The sequence below is a fragment of the Molossus molossus genome, unplaced genomic scaffold, assembly GCF_014108415.1.
Source record: "Molossus molossus isolate mMolMol1 unplaced genomic scaffold, mMolMol1.p scaffold_m16_p_2, whole genome shotgun sequence".
NCBI lineage: Eukaryota > Metazoa > Chordata > Mammalia > Chiroptera > Molossidae > Molossus > Molossus molossus.
In genome coordinates, this window is record NW_023425355.1 from 113,570,093 (window position 1) to 113,587,953 (window position 17,861).

At 38.0% G+C, this 17,861-nt stretch overlaps 2 protein-coding genes across 8 annotated transcripts in view; one reads left to right on the forward strand and one right to left on the reverse strand.

Annotated features, from left to right (window-relative positions):
- Positions 1 to 17,861, forward strand: part of CASK (calcium/calmodulin dependent serine protein kinase) — a 440,186-nt gene that overhangs the window by 233,388 nt on the left and 188,937 nt on the right. For all 7 annotated transcript variants that reach the window (XM_036270439.1, XM_036270436.1, XM_036270433.1 and 4 more), the window contains exon 5: positions 1,347 to 1,419. In XM_036270439.1, the coding sequence (XP_036126332.1) occupies positions 1,347 to 1,419 (73 nt within the window). The remainder of the gene's footprint in view (positions 1 to 1,346; positions 1,420 to 17,861) is intronic.
- GPR82 (G protein-coupled receptor 82) lies at positions 11,726 to 16,017 on the reverse strand. Its single transcript, XM_036270443.1, has 3 exons — positions 15,879 to 16,017; positions 13,107 to 13,174; positions 11,726 to 12,904 (listed from the first exon to the last, which is right to left on the reverse strand). Exon 3 carries the CDS (start codon positions 12,868 to 12,870, stop codon positions 11,860 to 11,862), a length of 1,011 nt encoding a protein of 336 aa, XP_036126336.1. The 5' UTR covers positions 12,871 to 12,904; positions 13,107 to 13,174; positions 15,879 to 16,017; the 3' UTR covers positions 11,726 to 11,859.

The window sequence follows — 17,861 nt, forward strand, 5'->3', positions numbered from 1 at the left end:
GAGGATTAAGCAAAAAAATGGAACTGATCAATTATAATACATGAGATCATGTATGTGCTAAATAGAGGGACAGTCATACAAGTTTGGTTAGATAGTAGCAACCAAAGAGAAACTTGATGGAAAAGTCTTTTAATTTAAAACAGGAGTGGGATTTTTTTTTTTATCTTGAGTCACCAGCACACACACAAGGTCATCTTTAAGTATTATTAAATTATTTTTTATTTTAAAGTGTGAAAGATATAAGATTTGGAAAGATAAAACAAAATTCAGTAAACACTATATAATAAATAATGTTGAGTATATTGCATTTCTATGTCATGGCTGGTTGGGGAAGGAAAATAAGAAAGGAAGAGGGGATAATACAAAAATAAAGAGAAAGATAAGAAGGGAGTAAAATGCAGAAGAAGAGAAGATGAAAAAGACACTCAGAAAGTATAGTGGGATTACAGAAGAACTTTAGAATGGAGCAAGGGAAGTCAAATCCCTGTCAATCTATGTTCAATGGCTTTCCCATTATCTGGAGGTAAACCTATTGGGTGTGAAAGGACTAAATGCATATATTCAAGCTCCGCAGTTCAACAATAACATAAAGTCTAAAAGAACTAATACATTTTGTACTTTCAACATAGTCTTGTCACATCCTGTTGCTAGTGGCCCTGTTAGCACTTTTTAAGGACTGTTCTTCAAAATGCTAACTCCTCCTGAACCCAGTGGGGAGCCTTAGCTGACCCCTGTTGGCCACGTGAGGAGTCCAACTTCCTAGCACTTAGACCGAGTACAAACTCTGCTTTGTTCAAGGATGCCCCAACTAAAACTTGGTTATGTTACAAAAAGAAATTGTAGGCATAAGGGGGTTCTCCCCTCCTGTTAAATTCACCTATAGAGCTCAATGGAAATAAGGCAAGAGCCAGCTTCTGGCGGCAGGTAAAAGGCTCCCAACCCTTTAGTCAGAATCCTCCGTGTGCCTCTAAGCACTGTTCACTTACTAGCAATCCACTGTAACTAAAGTATTAACTGAGTGTCAGAGAATAATTGGTGTTTTTTTTTTCTTTCATGTTTTAAGCTTGAATTTCTAATTTACAAAGCTGTTTTACTTATGAACTATGTGAAATTCTTTTGACTTAGATATCTTAGACAATGGAACACATGATTTCCTCATAAACTTATGAGTCTGCCAAGTTTTCATTATTAAGCCTCACATTCCACCACTCTTGTTTACTCAAATAAAAAGTGTCCATGGGCAGCAAATATGAAAGTGGGAGTTACAAACTAAGGACCACTGTATATTAAGTTTGAAAAATAAACCTTTTTTTTACAGTTTTATATTTCTTTTATTTTTGCCACAGTCATTACATGAGACAGATACTGGAAGCTCTACGCTATTGTCATGATAATAACATAATTCACAGGGATGTAAAGGTAAGTCACTTTTATCACCAACTTTAATATTTGTGAAGAGAAACTGACTTAATATAATAATGATAATAATTGAAAAGTTTTCTTTACTGTTCTTATTTAACTGCTTTATATTTCTGGAGTCACTGTATTAATTCTTAAAGCAGCACTTTTTATCATTTCAGTTTTTTTATTTTTATTAAAATGTATATGCATTCTTAAACTCTGTTATTTCTCTTTTGCCATGGTGTGTGTGAAAGAGGAATTAAAAAATCCAACAAATAGAAAAAGGCAAACAATATTCCATGCATGGAATAATTGGGGGGAGGGGAATGAGAATTCGGTTTATATAATAAAAGTTCATCCTACACCTATAGTTTTGTAATGTCGCAATGTAGAATCACTAAGAGCCTCTGAGATCTCTTTGGCCTGTTGTCCACTTTCAAAGCTCTGCCACTTTGTCACTGGTCTCTCTCTAACCCACAGCATACACAGATGTGCTCTCCTTCCCTCAAGGCATATTCTCAAAGGCCTGGCTTCTTTCATATGTTTTAAGGGTTAAGAAAATCAAGTTGAGTTAAATTTTCTATAATGTTTGAGAAATTTTAACTGAAACTCTTGTGGTTAAAAGCTGAGGAAAAGCATAAGCAATTCCAAAACAATCTAGTGACATATTATAATAGCAAATGAAAAATCATTGGAGAAATGTGCAAAATACACATTAACGTAAGATTAGTTGTGAAATATCTTATTCATTCTTTTCAAATGTGGTGATAGGAAAATAATACTGTTATTGATACTTTTATTATCAACAGTCAACACTGAACAACCCAATGGATACATGAGTACTTTTATTTAAACAGTATTCAGTTATACAAACAGAATAAGAAGTGTGGGAAGATAAAAGGGTAGAAATTGTCACTGATAGTAACATGTTCTGTTATTCTTTTGCATTTAATTAATACAAGAAAGTGCATATATACAAAGTAAAATATATTTTCTTGTAGATATGTAAAGTATATACAAGACAGAAATGACCATTTGAAAACTTAAATGGGTAAAACAGTCTTAGTTCATATAATAACATTGTTAAAAATACCTTTGCTTAAGAGGCAATCTTATCCCTGGCCAGTTTGGCTCAGCGGTTAGAGCATCGGCCTGTGGTCCGGAGAGACCCGGGTTCGGTTCCCACTAAGGGCACGTACTTCGGTTGCAGTTTGTCCCCGGCCCTGGTTGGTCGTGCGGGTGGCAGCCACTCGATGTGTCCCTTCACGTCGATGTTTCTCTCTCTCTCTCTCCCTTCCTCTCTCTCCCTCCCACTCTATCTGGACAAAAAATGGAAAAATATCCTCGGGTGAGGATAAAAAAAAAAAAAAAGAGGCAATTTTATTTTTAATTCCATTCTTGAAAGCTAATTATATCAACATGATATAGCAAATAATGATTTAAAACATACTCTACTGTAATACTTTCAATAATATAATCAGCTTTTGATTAGCCATGGCATTAGATATCATGACAATTCAAAACCAAATAAAATCCCAAAGTAGTTAGTTATATTTGACTTAACCTTCTCATTTACCTTCTGATTGATTAATTCAAATATTTGGGTGCATACTTCATGCAAAACAATGTGCCTGGAGCCCTAAACCTATTATGGTCTCAGTAGGGAGATAAGAGGCAGTAAATCTATTAATGCTGTGGATCAACAAACCAAAACAGTTACTTCAAACAACAACCATCATTTATTTGCTCACAGTTATGTAATTTGGACAGAGCTTGATGAGGCTACCTGGATTCTGTTTCACAGGTTGTTGACTGAGGCAGCATGGCTAGTGTCCATGAAAGCTTCATTCACTTTTCTGGCATCTCAGCTGAAGTGACTAGAACATCTGGGAGCTGGCTGGGCCCAGTTCACAGTTTCTCAGTCATGGCATCTCTCTCTCTCTCTCTCTCTCTCTCTGGCTGGGCCCAGTTCATAGTTTCTCATTCATGGCATCTGTGTGTGTGTGGGGGGGGGGTCTGTCTGTCTGTCTGTCTGTCTCTCTCATCCTCTCTGTTTCTCTCTCCCTGTCTCAATCCATCTGTATCTATCTATCTTTCCCTCCCTCTTCCTCACCTTCTCCCTTTTCCACTCTCTCTAAAAGAGCAAAAAGGGAAGTTGCCAGGCCTCTTGAGGCCTCAGCCCAAAATTGTCACTGTGTCATGTCCTCTGCACTCTGTTAGTCAAAAGGTCACTGGGCTAGCCTGGATTCAAGAGGAGGAAAAACAGACTGTACCTTTTGCTTATAGGGGCAGCATATATGCACAAGGGTAGGAATACGTGTCTGTGGCCATGTTTACAAACAAGCAAAACAAATCATTATTGTCCAAGGTAGAAGGTGGGAAATATCATTAAAAGGCAAAGTCAGCGAAATTTCATGGTGGAGATCACATTTAAGCCTGGTCTTGAGTCATGGGGTCATTACATGGAGACAAGAGGACATTTCCAGCAAAAGGAAAAATGTGTGCAAAGGCTCAAGAGTAACATTGGAATTTATTAAATTAGTTTATTATCTCAGGGCACATGCCAAATAATTTTGAGGAAGCACCCAGAAACATTTTCAGGAAGGGAAGAAAGAAGTAATTCTCAAACTAAAAATTAGTAACAGGAAACCGCCAGAAAAAGCACTATATTGTTCAGTTTCCAAGCAGACTCAACACAGAGCACATATTAATGATATTTTTTATATTTTTGTTCTTGAAATTTACACATTTTACATGGGTAAATGGAATAGTCACATTTAGCTACTTGGTAATTTTGAATTTGGGTGTTCTTTTCTTAAGACATGTGTCCAGAAAATATGTATTGAATGCCTACGGTCTGTCAGACACTATTCTAGGAACTGGAGCTACATGGGAACAAAACAGACAAAAATCACTGCCCCCATGAGCTGACTTTCTGGTTCAGGGAGACGGACACTAGTCAATGAGCATATATAAGTCAACTGTATAGTAGGCTAGAAGGTGAGAAGAACTACCAAAAAAAAAAAAAAAATAGAGTAACCAAAGGAATAGAGACTGCAAGAGAAGGAGTCACGGTTTTTTGGTTTTTTTTTCATCCTCACCCGAGGACATTTTTCTATTTTTTGTTCAGATAGAGCGGGAGGGAGAGAGAGGAAGAGAGAGAGAGAGAGAAACATCGATGTGAAGGGACACATCGAGTGGCTGCCACCCGCACGACCAACCAGGGCCGGGGACAAACTGCAACTGAGGTACGTGCCCTTAGCGGGAACTGAACCCGGGTCTCTCTGTACCGCAGGCCGACGCTCTAACCGCTGAGCCAAACCAGCCAGGGCAGGAGTCACGGTTTTAAATAGGGTGACCAAAGCAGGCTACATTGAGAACATGACATGTGAATAAGGACTTGAAGAAAAGAGAGGAGGCTAACTGATATGGAAGGACCAATGTTCTGGCTAAAGGGGAAAGCCAGTGCAAAGGCACTAAGGCAGGAGCATAACTGGCCTGTGAGGTTAGGGGCACTGACCCTACCCACTCCCAGCACAGTCAAAATTTAAGTATAACTTGGAGCTACAGTCAGCCCTTCGCATCCACATATTCAACCAACCATGGATTAAAAACAGATTTTCAATCCACAGTTGGGAAACCCTGGTTGGGAATGCGAAAATACTGTCTTCAATCTGTGGTTGGTGAATCTCTGGATGTAAAACCTGTGGATACAGAAGGGCTGACAGTATTTATTGGAAAAAATCCACATATGCCCTGGCTGATGTGGTTCACTTGGTTGAGCGTCAACCCATGCACCAAAAATTCACCCATTTAATTCCTGGCCATGCGGCAGGCCCAGGTTGTGGGCTCCATCCCCAGTAGGGGGCATGCAGGAGGCAACCGAGGTATGTTTCGCTCTGTCTCTCCCTCTCCCTTCCTCTCTTCTCTAAAATCAATAAAACATATTTTAAAAAAGAAAAGACAAAAATCCACATAAGTGGACCTGCGCGATTCAAACCTGTGTTGTTCAAGGGTCAAGTGTATGTTGCTTTGTTGGTAACACATTGAATAAGAGCTCAAGAGTGGAAGCCAAGGAAACATGAGCTGGACTGGAGTGGTAGCAATGGAGGTGATAAAAATAAGTAGATTCCAAATATATTTTGAAGATTGTGTCAACAGGATTTGCTAATATAATGGTAGCTTAGTTATTCCCAAAGTAGTTTTATTCAGGGCCTTGTTATAAGGGGTTTTCCAAAATAGTGGTCATTATAAAACTTTAATAACAAACTTTACATGGCTAATAATTTAAACTTTCACTTGATGTGTTGTTAATATTTTTGCTAATAAAGCAGCCTTACTAGCTTCTCTTCATGTTCAGATGTATATGACTTGAATGTAGATTTCATTTGTATGTAGATTTTGTTTTTTTGTAGTTAAAGTTTTTTCCTTATACTTAGTAAACAAAATAGAAAAGCAATGTTTCATTCCTTTTAGAAAATTTAGATTATTTAATCACCTGTTACATTATTCTCAGTCTCTCCCTCCTTCTTTCTCCCTCTCTCCTCCTCCGCCCTCTCTCTCCCCCTCTCCTGCCCCCTCCTTTCTCATAATTGTTGGCATTGATCCGAAAGCATTAGGTTTCCCAAAGGTCCTAGCATTATACTGATTAAAAAACGCATTTTTTTCTTTATTCTGTAGGCATTTCTTTTGGAAATCATCATAATTGGGTAAAATTGTTTAGTTATATCAAGTTAGATTTGAGTTTATGGTGTCACGTGACCTGTAATGGAAATGGCTTGCTTTGGAGAAGCAGTTTCGCATGAAATTGGGGGAGGGGGGACGAATTGTATAAGCCTTTGAAACTTCGGGAATTGTGTTGCCATGGTAGAGATTCTCCTGGCAGCCACCCTAATGACACTTTGGGCTTGGGTACTTTGTAGTAGGAGGCTGTCCTGTGTATTTTTGCCTCTACCCAGCCTCTACCCACCAGATTCCAATAGCATTTCCCCCAGTTATGACAATCAAAAATGTCTCCAGCCTTGGCCAATTTGGTTCAGCAGTTAGAGTGTCAGCCTGCCGACCAAATGGTCACAGGTTCAATTCCTGGTCAAGGGCATGTACCTGGGTTGCAGGTTCGATCATGGACCCCAGTTGGAGTCATGCAGGACGCAACCAATCGATGTGTGTGTGTGTTTCTCTCTCTCCCTCCCTCCCTCCCTTCTATTCTATCTAAAAATCAATAGAGCCCTGTCCCGTTTGGCTCAGCGGTTAAAGCGTCAGCCTGTGGTCCAGAGAGACCCGGGTTCGGTTCTTGCTAAGGGCATGTACCTCGGTTGCAGTTTGTCCCCGGCCCTGGTTGGTCGTGCGGGTGGCAGCCACTCGATGTGTCCCTTTCACACGATGTTTCTCTCTCTCTCTCCCTCCCACTCTATCTGAACAAAAAACAGAAAAATGTCCTCGGGTGAGGATAAAAAAAAAAATCAATGGAAAAATATCCTCAGGTGAGGATTAACAACAACAAAAACAGCCCTGGCTGGTTTGGCTCAGCTATTAGAGCATCTGTGGAACCAAAGGGTCTGTGTTCGATTTCCAGTCAAGGGCAAGAACCTCAGTTGCAGGTTCCATCCCTGGCCCTGGTCAGGGTGGTGTGGGAGGCAACCAATGAATGTGTCTCTCTCACATGATGTTTCTCTCTCTCTCTTCCTCCCTCCCTCCCTTCCACTCCATCTAAAAAATAAATCAGTGAAAAAATATCCTTGGGTGAGGATGAACAAAAAACAAGAACAAAAATGTCTCCAGACATTGCCAAATGTCCCCTGGGGCACAAAAATCACCCCTGGTCAAGACAGTATAATGTTATCTTTCTCAGGCTTTGCCTCCGCACAGGCATTCGTTAACATATGCATGCAAATTCCTTTTTTTTTTTTTTCTGTCACTTTCTTCTGCTTCAGATGTGAAAACTTTCATTATGTTTCAGTGTTTTTCTCTTTTCTTCCTCTCACCCCTAAATTAAAAGTACTTCAGAAAGAAATGGTACAGTTGTCACGGTAAATGCAACTCCTGGCCCCTTGCCTGCCTGCACTGGTTCTGTTAAGCACGGAGTGTTGGTGGGGTTCTCTTGTCTCTCTTAACTCCTGGAAACAGTCGCACAGTGCATCCCCTGGGTATGGGGAGACAGCAATCCTCACACCTTTCTGTGGCTCTGACCTGCTGACCACAATCCTAATAACTAAAGTTGAATTTCAGCACCTTCTCTGAAGGCAGAGCACTACACTATCTCACTTTCTATTCTGAGTAGGGCCTGTGTGTCAAGGAGGTTTGGGGGGACTCAGTTTTTAGTTCTCAGAACTGGGCAAAAACCCCAGTGACACAGACACAGCCAGAGCCTCCGCCCAGCATTTCTTTGTGCGCTTCCCTTAAGTGGTTTTCCTAGCTAACCTCGTGAGCACGCCTGGCTGCCCTTTGTTCCCCTCTCCTCTCACTTCTCCTTTCACCTGCTTCAGGCCACGCTTGATTATAAATGGGCGTTCATGATATCATGCTGGTTGCCATGGCGTTGTGGGTTTGTTAACAGTTCTTCCTCTATTGCTCTTGGTTGCTGACATTTCTGTTACATCCCTTACCGCAGCTCCTGAAAATCTCTCATGTTAAAGAAAGCAGCATACTGGTTAATCTTCTGCATTTGGAAGGCCGTTGAGTGTAAAAGTGCATGTTCAGCTTGAATGTGGGGTTTTAATAATTGGACTTCGAAACGCCTCATGAATTGTAAGGCGGTCTTAAATTTACCTTTGGCTTTCTAACGGCTGTGCTTCTCTTCTCCCAGCCGCACCCTTCGGAAATATCAGCTCCTTGATTTCGAAAGAAAAGAATGACTTTCTTTTGCTTATTAGATGTGAATCCTTTCACTGCTCTGCCTCTTCCGGTCCAGAGGCAGCAGGCCTGTAGAGTGTAGCAAAGCAGGCTTTCTGGCGGCTGTGTACGTGACCTTTCTAGCTGTAGAAACCCTTCCCTCTGAGAGCAGTGCCCCTTGAATTTGGGGGCAGTTGGAGGAAAGTCCACGGCGTTCGGCTGCACCATTGAAATGCTTGGCATATGGCCAGTGTCCCTCTGTGCCCCCTTTGTGATTTGTCAAGTAAAATTTCCTTTCAGCTTATCTTCCCACACGTATTCATAACGTCTCCCACCCTGCAGATGGCAGGGCCAGGGGTGGGCTATGGGAACCCTTAACCAAATCCGAAAAGAATGGACATCCTCCTCTTCTACCCAGGGAGTAGAAACTCACTTCCATGTTGAGTAGACTATCTTAATTTTGCTTAATAGTCTTAATAGTTTGTGTTCCTGATTCATAGTTGGAAAGTTTGCCTTAATGAGAGGTATGTCTGTGAAAAGGAAAAAGGGGGGGGGGGTGGGAAGAGATAAACCACAAACTTATATGCATGTATGCATGACCAATGGACATGGACAACTAAGCCGGGGGACGGGGCGGAGGTGGGGTGGGGTGGGGGGTGCCAATGGGGTAAAAAGGTAAAATATCTGTAACAAAAAAATAAATAAATAATTCATTAAAAAAATAAAATAAAATAAAAGGGGAAATAAACATTTGTCGTGGCCTGTTTTAAGATATGATCTTGTTGTCCTAAATCAAAACTTGGGGTTTCTGAAATTGTTTGACTATATAACTCACAGAAGCATTAAAAACACTGTTTTTCTGAAATCCGTACTTTAAAGTTAGGGTACTGAAATCCGTACTTTAAAGTTAGGGTAAATTTACAAAGTGATTATGTGCCATGACTTTCAATAGCCAGTTAGTTCGCTTCTATGGTGTAAAGATAAACGGTGTGTTTTTTATTTATTTTTTTAATTAATTTATTTATTTTTGTTACAGATATTTCTCCTTTTCCCCCCATTGATTCCCCCCCTCCCTCCACACCCTGTCCCCAGCTTTGTTGTCCATGTCCATTGTTCATGCACACATGCATATAAGTTCTGTGATTTATCTCTCTCCCACCACCCCCTGTTCTGGGGATTGTCAGTCTGTACCCCACTTCCCCGTCTCTGGGACTACCCCATGCCTCAGACTATTAAAACATGGTGAGTTTAATAAACTCAGTACAGATAATTAAATGGGAGTTTTCTGTCAGAATGAGCAACTTAAAGAAAAATTACATAACTATTTCTGCCTTTTTTAAATGTAGGAAACTATTTTGGCAATATCTTTTATGTTTTATTTAAAGTAGTAGCAATGTAAAGTGACTTTTTAAAATAATGATTTTTAGAAGATATATATATTTAAAATCCTAAGTGCAGTGAGATTTAATACAGTATGACTTATGTTAAATGAAAACTATTGATAGTCTTCTCAGTCCCTCTTAATCTAATGAGTTTTGGTTTGTATAAGAATAAAACTACTGGTAAACTGGAGAAAGGCTGTATTCTCAGGAACTGTCCTTGTTAACTTTGTGCTATTCTGTGATTCTCATGTCTATGAAGTTACTGGCTTGGACATCTCTGTCTGCAGTGAGCACTCAGGGTTAGCCCTGGAGTTTCCAGGTCTGCCTTTGTCTCTGCAAATTAATCAGCCAGAAATCAATTTCCTACTATAAAAGAATAGATATACACTGTAAATATTTGAATCCGGCATGTGTTTTTTCAGACTTTTCTCTGGACATTTTCTTCTCTCAATGAAGCGTGGAAGTAAAAAATGAGAAGGAAAAAAAAATATTTACTGTTTGTTTTCTATTCTTTGTAAATTAAAATTGTGTAGGTGTGTTGGAAAAACCTCTAGTGATATTGATCACATGGCTCTTGGGGAATCTGTACAGTGAATTGTTTCTACATTTACAAAACATGCTGTGAGTTTAAAGGCTTGGAAGTGCTGTGGGAACTTACTTGAAACTTCTATTTTAGCACTGAAAAAATTACCATGTAGAGAATAAATGAGTCTTTAAGCAGTCTCTAAGTAACAGGTTACAATTAATGTTTATTCACAACTTCATTTTTATTTACTTTTTTGTTTGGTTCATTTTTTTTTTTTTTTTCGGTATGTGCCCCTAGTGGGAACCAAACCCAGGACCCTAGTCTGCAGGCCGACGCTCCAACCACTGAGCCAAACCAGCCAGGGCTGTTTGGTTCTTATCTGAGCAGACAATGCACCATGGGAATAGAAATAGAAAACACACTATAGTTCCAAAGGTGCTTATGATCTCTTTGGGAAGATAAAACACTCATTTTTTAAAAATAATAATTGTAATGTATATAATACAGTCACCATCATTTGTCTTACTGACCAGATTACATAGAAGAAATAAATGACCATTAAGAAATGCTTACTCTTTAAATATTTACTTAGATATTGGAGAAAATTTGGGCAACTTACTTAACTATGCACTTCAGTTTTTTATCAGTAAATTGACATACTTTAGCACTGTGATAATTAAAATAATACATGTAAAGCATGTAAGAAGAATGCCTGGCACAGAGCAAGTGCTTAGTAAGTGGTAGCTACTCATAATAGTAACATATCTGATTTAATAGTAGTATCTGTGAATTATCTAGTATTTTTCCATTCTACATATAAAGAAATTAACACTTAAAGAAGTTAAGTTGCCTACAGTTGTCCAGCTAAATAAGAGACAGAGCTAGGATTGAGCCCAGGGACTCCAGCTCCAGAGACCAATCTCTCAACAATGATGTCATTGTACTGCCTTATCATTCATTCACTCATTTCACAAAAATTCATTGAACATATCTACATGTCAGGTACTATTTGTCATTAATAACAACATTATTTATATTAAATGCAGAAGAAATACACAAAATGTGATGGACATTGGCATATAATGATAATGTATTAGCTCATTATTTTGACAAAGTCTAATCCAAATATTTAAGCATATTTATAAATAACATCTGTTTAATAAATACTAGAGTCAATGAATATTGCTTCCCCTAGTAACATGGGCCAGATAATACCAAATAAATAATGTGTTCTAATACATTGGATTCTTACAGTGTATCATTCATACATTTAGATAGGACTTAAGTGAGGAAATTTCTTATTCACTTTTTCTTTTACTCATTTTTAAAGTTACCAACAAAACACTATCCATAGATGGACCCTTGTATTCTAACTACTAGAAAACAGAAAAGTCATACACCATTTGTTTCTTTATCCTACAGTCATGAAATACTGTGTTCTGAATGGGAGCATCCACAGTTGAATTTAAATAGAAAATGGTCTGTTGATTTCATATGCAGGAGGATCCTCTCAATATGCGTTGTCTCTGAAAGTCTCTGCCATCTCAACCTTCAGTATAAATTGAACTGTGAAGTACGTTTTAGATTATTTTTTTAAACCAAAGAAGTTTTCTGAGTGCCTGTTATCAACCAAGGTATGACCTATTGATCATGTAGTTTAGTGTCCCTCATAGAGTCCTATGAACCATTTTTTATTTGGTGGTGTTTTCCATTCAGAAGTCAACCAGAGGGTTGTATATGTGTTGACTCAGATTTTGTAAAGAGATTATATAGTGTCTTCTGGAACGTTTTATCTAAAAAAAGAAATATAATGGGGTCTGTGCTACTTCTGGCTGATGCAAGACAGGTGAGGATGTTTTTTATTTCTATTAAATAATTCAGTTGTTTACAGTTATCTCTTTGGTGTAGAACATAAAAAATGGGCTTAAAAATGCAATATGGGAGGAAACAAACTATTAGTAGACTCTGGATGACCAAAAGATGCCTTCTCACAGAACTGTAAGTCAAATCTTTCTCTATTATGGATGTACAGGTCCTTATTTTCCTCAGATGGCTCACAAAAGAGTAGTATGATGTTAGGACGACTAAAAATGAAAATCCAATAAATGTGGTTCCAATGAGGCCGGCAATCTGAGAAATCACGGCTCCTAGTTCTATCTTCCGGTTATAGCACAGGACCTCTTCTCCTTCTGTAGCCTCTACAGCTGAGTAGTATATGGTAACTGGAATAATTATGCCTAATACAACTCCCCATATGTAAACACACAGTTTTTTAGCAAAGTTGGGCTGGCGGAATTTTTTCAGTACATGGCCATAAAATATTTTCTCATAGCACGAAGTGGTCTCTTGTATGGAATCCTTCTTCATTAAGGTAGCATAACGGCTTATGGCAATCCAGCTTAAAATTAAGAGACTGACAAACATACTTACATGCATGGATAGAGTTCCCAAAAAATTGACCACTCTGCATTGTGTTGATTGATAGTCCCATTGAAAACCTTTCAGGAAATAGATACCCATGAAAGGCATAGCACTGCACACAAGTAAGTTTGCAGTCACCAGATGTGCTAGGTAGATGTGAGTTGATGTTTTCTTGCCTATTTTTGTTAAAAATACCCATTGAGAGAGGGAATTTCCGAAGAGACCAATGATACAAAGGAAGATATAAATGGTTGGTAAAGCCATGGAAGAGATCATGGATGGTTGAATACATGCTGAGTTGTTACTCATTTATATCAGATTTTCTTGAATTCTGTCACAGGAGCTAGAATAGAGTTACAGATACTTTTTTTAAACTTTTATTCCCCCTACACCCTTTTCCACCTCTACCCTCTCCCCACCCCCACCCCCAATATTTAATATTAAAATTATAGATGGTATTTAAGCTAAATGTTTTTTTAAGGCATTGGATAAAATAGTAACATAAATGTATTGTTTGGAAAGGGAAAGTATAAATGTCTTCTCACCGTTTCTGATCACAATTGTCCAGTTGAAATAAAAGCAAAAAATTGATTGTTGTGAAAAGTGCCTTTGTCTAAAAAACAAAATTTGATACAAATAGTTAAATGCCTGAGTTTTGTCACTTTGTACTAGAGGAATTTATAGTTCTTATATTAGATTGTAAAGCAATTTATAAATAACAATTGATTTTTGCCTGGAAAGGTCATTTAAAATTTTTAAGGCACATTCAATGCATACTAGCCAAAGGAAAGTGTTGCAAAAGCATTTTGTGACCACATAAATAGAAGACTGATTTTTAATTATCACCTTAATTGTACACAAATACTTTTCAAAATGGTGTCTTTTCATAGCTAGGTTAAAGCACTTCTCCATAATCTACTACTATTAGAAAAGTCTCTTTTTATATTTCAGGAGTAAACTTAATCTCACATAAACAAATATTCAGGCAAGATCCTGAAGTGAACAGAATTCTGGAAAGTATAGTAACGAAGGATAAACACAAAAATCCCAGGGTCTTTACCAAAGGTCATTAGTAATTTCTTATTTCAATTTTTTTTTAATCTTCACCCAAAGATATTTTTCTATATCTACAGATAGAGCAGGAGGGAAAGAGAGAGAGACATCGATGTGAGAGAGACACATCGACTGGTTGCCTCCCACATGACCCCAACCAGGGCCTGGGACAAACCACAACCGAGGTATGTGAATTGAACCCATGACTCTTTGGTCCACGGGCCAACACTCTAACCACTGAGAAAACCGGCCAGGTTTCTTATTTCAAATATTTAATGCTAAACTGTCATACTTAAATAAAACATTTACTTTAAAATTCTGTCAAAACTGTAGTTGTGCTTGTTGGTTAGAGTGCCCTCATGTGTCCTTGTGTGTAACTGAATATCTTGGTTTTTCAGAGAATATGTTTTTTAGAAGCTATTTTAATCACAGCATAAATGCAGGTGTAGTTTTTGCTTTTTTATGTCTTTTTAAATCTTTCTTCAAAGGGTACACATGAAGGGTAGAAGAGTCACGTGCGAACTCCTTTTCATATTTTTTCATGTCCTTCTTCCTTTCAGGTAGTAATAATAAAAGTTACTGGATTCTGGTCAAATAAGAATCATGAGCTCTGTTCAGAATGTGCCACATTTCTTTGTCTTTTCACCATAACTTTCTAGGTAGCACATTCTTCATTCTTTTATAATCTAGAGTGAGGGTTCTCAATCACATTTTTATATATTCTCTCTTTTGATAAACAAAAAAATGTTCCCATACACGGCCTTCTAAGATTCTTCTATGGCCCCAGCTCCTCAGGGCTATTTTGCTCTCTATCCCTCTTCAGAATCATGGTTATATTTTTACCTCTTGGATTGCAGAAATAGTATATTTGAAAAAAAAAAATCCCTATTATAATTTTGAAATAATTTTTTAAACCAAGCAATACCCACCTAAAGACTTGAAAGCTTAAGAGCAGTGCAGTGTCTCTCGGTTCAAATACTGAGACAATTAATGTCTATCAGTGTATTTGTCATTTTATTTTCTTTCTTTACAATTTTTATTTAGCAAATAGTTCGTTTGCTTCACAGTTAGTGTATCTGAATCTACTGCCACCTGGCAAATTGGAGTCCGGTTGCAGTTAGTGTATAATATCTGGTTGTAAATATATTAAACCTAAACTGTAACAAATCAGTCAACTAAAAAGTGAAGTAAGCCAGTTTATTTCTTAAGAAACATGTATTTGATCAAAATAGTTTTTATTTCCCATTAGGAATGGAGCTTTCTTTTATTATAATATTAAAGAAAAACACTAACCCCCCGCCTTGAAGAAATAATACATTATTACTAAAAATCTGTAAACGTAAGTAGTGTTTCTGTATTAATAGATAATATTCCTTTTTTATTTTATCTTCACCCGAGGGCATTTTTTTCATTTTTTGTTCAGATAAAGTGGGAGGGAGAGAGAGAGGAAGAGAGAGAGAAACATGGACATGAAAGGGACACATCGAGTGGCTGCCACCCGCACAACCCAACCAGGGCCGGGGACAAACTGCAACCGAGGTACGTGCCCTTAGTGGGAACCGAACCTGGGTCTCTCTGGACCACAGGCTGATGCTCCAACTGCTGAGTCAAACCGGCCAGGGCTCCTTTTTTTTTTTTTAAGTAGACCACCTCATACAGCATCTGGTATCTCATATTACCCATTACCATTGCCTTGCTTTTCTATTTCACACTAGCAAATGCTTCAGAAAAGAAGGGAGGTAAAAAAGATTTTCACAGAGTCTAGAATTATGATACTGATGACATTGAGACACTGTCGAACTTCAGTGTAACAAATGACAACTAGTTCACATCTTTAGCTTCCCGAACATCGAACATGTATGTATGTACTATGCACCTCTCCTTTCAAAATAAACTTCAATTATAAAACTACTGGATAGCTATTTTCTAAAATTTTGGAAATTCTGTTAAGCTTAAGAAATCAATTAAAAATTACATGTTATATATACAGAATTGCTCTCCAAAAAAAGTCTACAAGTGAGCATTTCCTTCAATATAGTGTCTGTCCTGAGTCATGCACACATTTTGTCTCTGCTAATTTGACAAATGAAAAAAAGTTCTACAACTCTAACTTCAGTTACTAAAAATTATTTACATAATTAATATGCTGACTACCTTTCTTGATGATCAGTCTTCAAAATTTAAATGTTTCAGATCTGTTTGTATTTTTACAGTTAACTTTCAAGGTAAAAGTAGGTGATCAGTCTTACCTGGATCAGTCTTACCTGTGTAAGTAGTTTATGTGGACCAGGCTCTGTTGTTCAGGGCAGTGATGCTAAACTTCAGACTTAAAATTTTCTGATCATTACTCTTTCAGTGTCTTTCAGGTTTGTCAGTGTGCGGAGATTCTTGCATAACACCTACGACAGTGGTGTGAAAAAAGGAAATTAAACAGTATTGTAGAAATTCAATAGTTGTAAATGTAGCAGCTACCTCTCCCCCACCCAAAAGAAAACAACTAATTTCTCTGTTTCTATAGTGAGAGGAAGTTTGTGGGCCATATATACCGTACTTCCATGTGATTATTTTATGACCCAGTTGTACCTCAATTAGCTTTGTTTGCATGCTTGATTGAAGCTCAAAGTTTTAATCCTCATGGCTAGTTAGTTTTACACAACACAGTGGTAGAGGGAACCACTCCGTATTGACCTTATAAAATATTGGTACAAACTTTGTAAAACCATCTGTGGATGGCTTATTTGCAATTCATCTTTATAAAAAATAAAGGGAAACAAAACTCAAAAGGTTTCATACCTACAGAAGCGTAGTAGAATTAAATATCGTAGTGCTAGAATAGAACTTCATGATCACCTATGGGTATAAACCTTTGTTTTAAGGATAAAGAAGTAAGGCCCAGTGCAGCACTGTGACCACAGACCACACCCAGGGATTTGCATCCCAACTTTGTTACTAAGAACTAGCTCATTATACTTTGAATGGCCCTGTACTTCCTCCTTTCAGATTTAAAGTTGATTTGGAGCATTTTGTAAGGGACTTGGACAATCTGAAAGAGAATCTGAAGACCAAATATGCTTCAGATAAAATGATATAAAGAATTGTGAAACCAGTTTTATGTATAGAATTATTTAACCAGTCAGAACTAGTAACTAAATGGAAGCTAAGTGCGCACAGCTGGGAAGCCAGACCTGCGTCACACACTACCCTTTCTTAGGAGATTAAACCAGTGAGAGTCAGAATGAGAACAGAAATCTAATTTCATCAAGTCTGAGTACTTTTATCAGTAAATCTTCATTTAAAATTAATAGAAGTACTTTGCCATTTCTCAACCCCAATGCTTACCTTATTTCATGGTGATTGCACAGATCCTCCCCAATGTTTGCTAATATTTCTCCCTAAACCAAAGTGAGAACTATCTCACTTTGTTTGCTGCTATTCATCTTTGCAATGTTTGCCATAATTTAAGAACAGTGGGCCTGGCCCGTGTGGCTCAGTGGGTTGGTGTCCACCCATGCACCAAAAGGTCGCCGTTTTGATTGGTTTGGTTCCCATGCCGGGTTGTTGGCCAGGTCCCTGGTGGGGGGCATGCAGGAAGCTGCTGATCAGTGTTCTCTCTCTCCCCTCTCCCTTTCTCTCTCTCTCTAAAATCAACTTTTAAAAAATGTTAAAAAGAACAGTGACTCATTCAGGGTTACATGGCCATTGATGGCAGAGTAATTTAGCCTCTGGAATTCATGTCATTTTTACTTCAACAATTTTTTTTTGTATTCCAGGAATGAATTACTTAAAGCAAAAAACAGTTTGAAGTAATTTAGAGAAGAATGGTATGCTGTTTATAAGTGACCGAAAGATCATTTTAATATTGTCTGTTTGAGACTTAAGCACCTTTGATCCAAAAAAAGAATGCCCTTGTTCTCCACAACTTTTCTTTCATTGTCCCCAAACTCAGTAAATGATAGCATCACTTTAGTTCTTCAAGCTGAAAACCTAAAAATCAGTTTTGATTTTATTCTTTCCTTCACATCTCACATCCAATCCCTGCTGCTGCAGCTTCTACCACCTCCACCACCGATTAGCAGATATTTTGTCCTGTTCAAAACATCCAGAGACATTTGGTCCACACCAGAGGCCCTTGAAATTTGGTCCCGTCAAAAGCATCCACACTTAGTAAATGTCGCTGGGTTCAAACATAATGTTTATTTATAGTAGCAATGCATTAAAAATACTATCATGTTTTATTGGTCTAATAA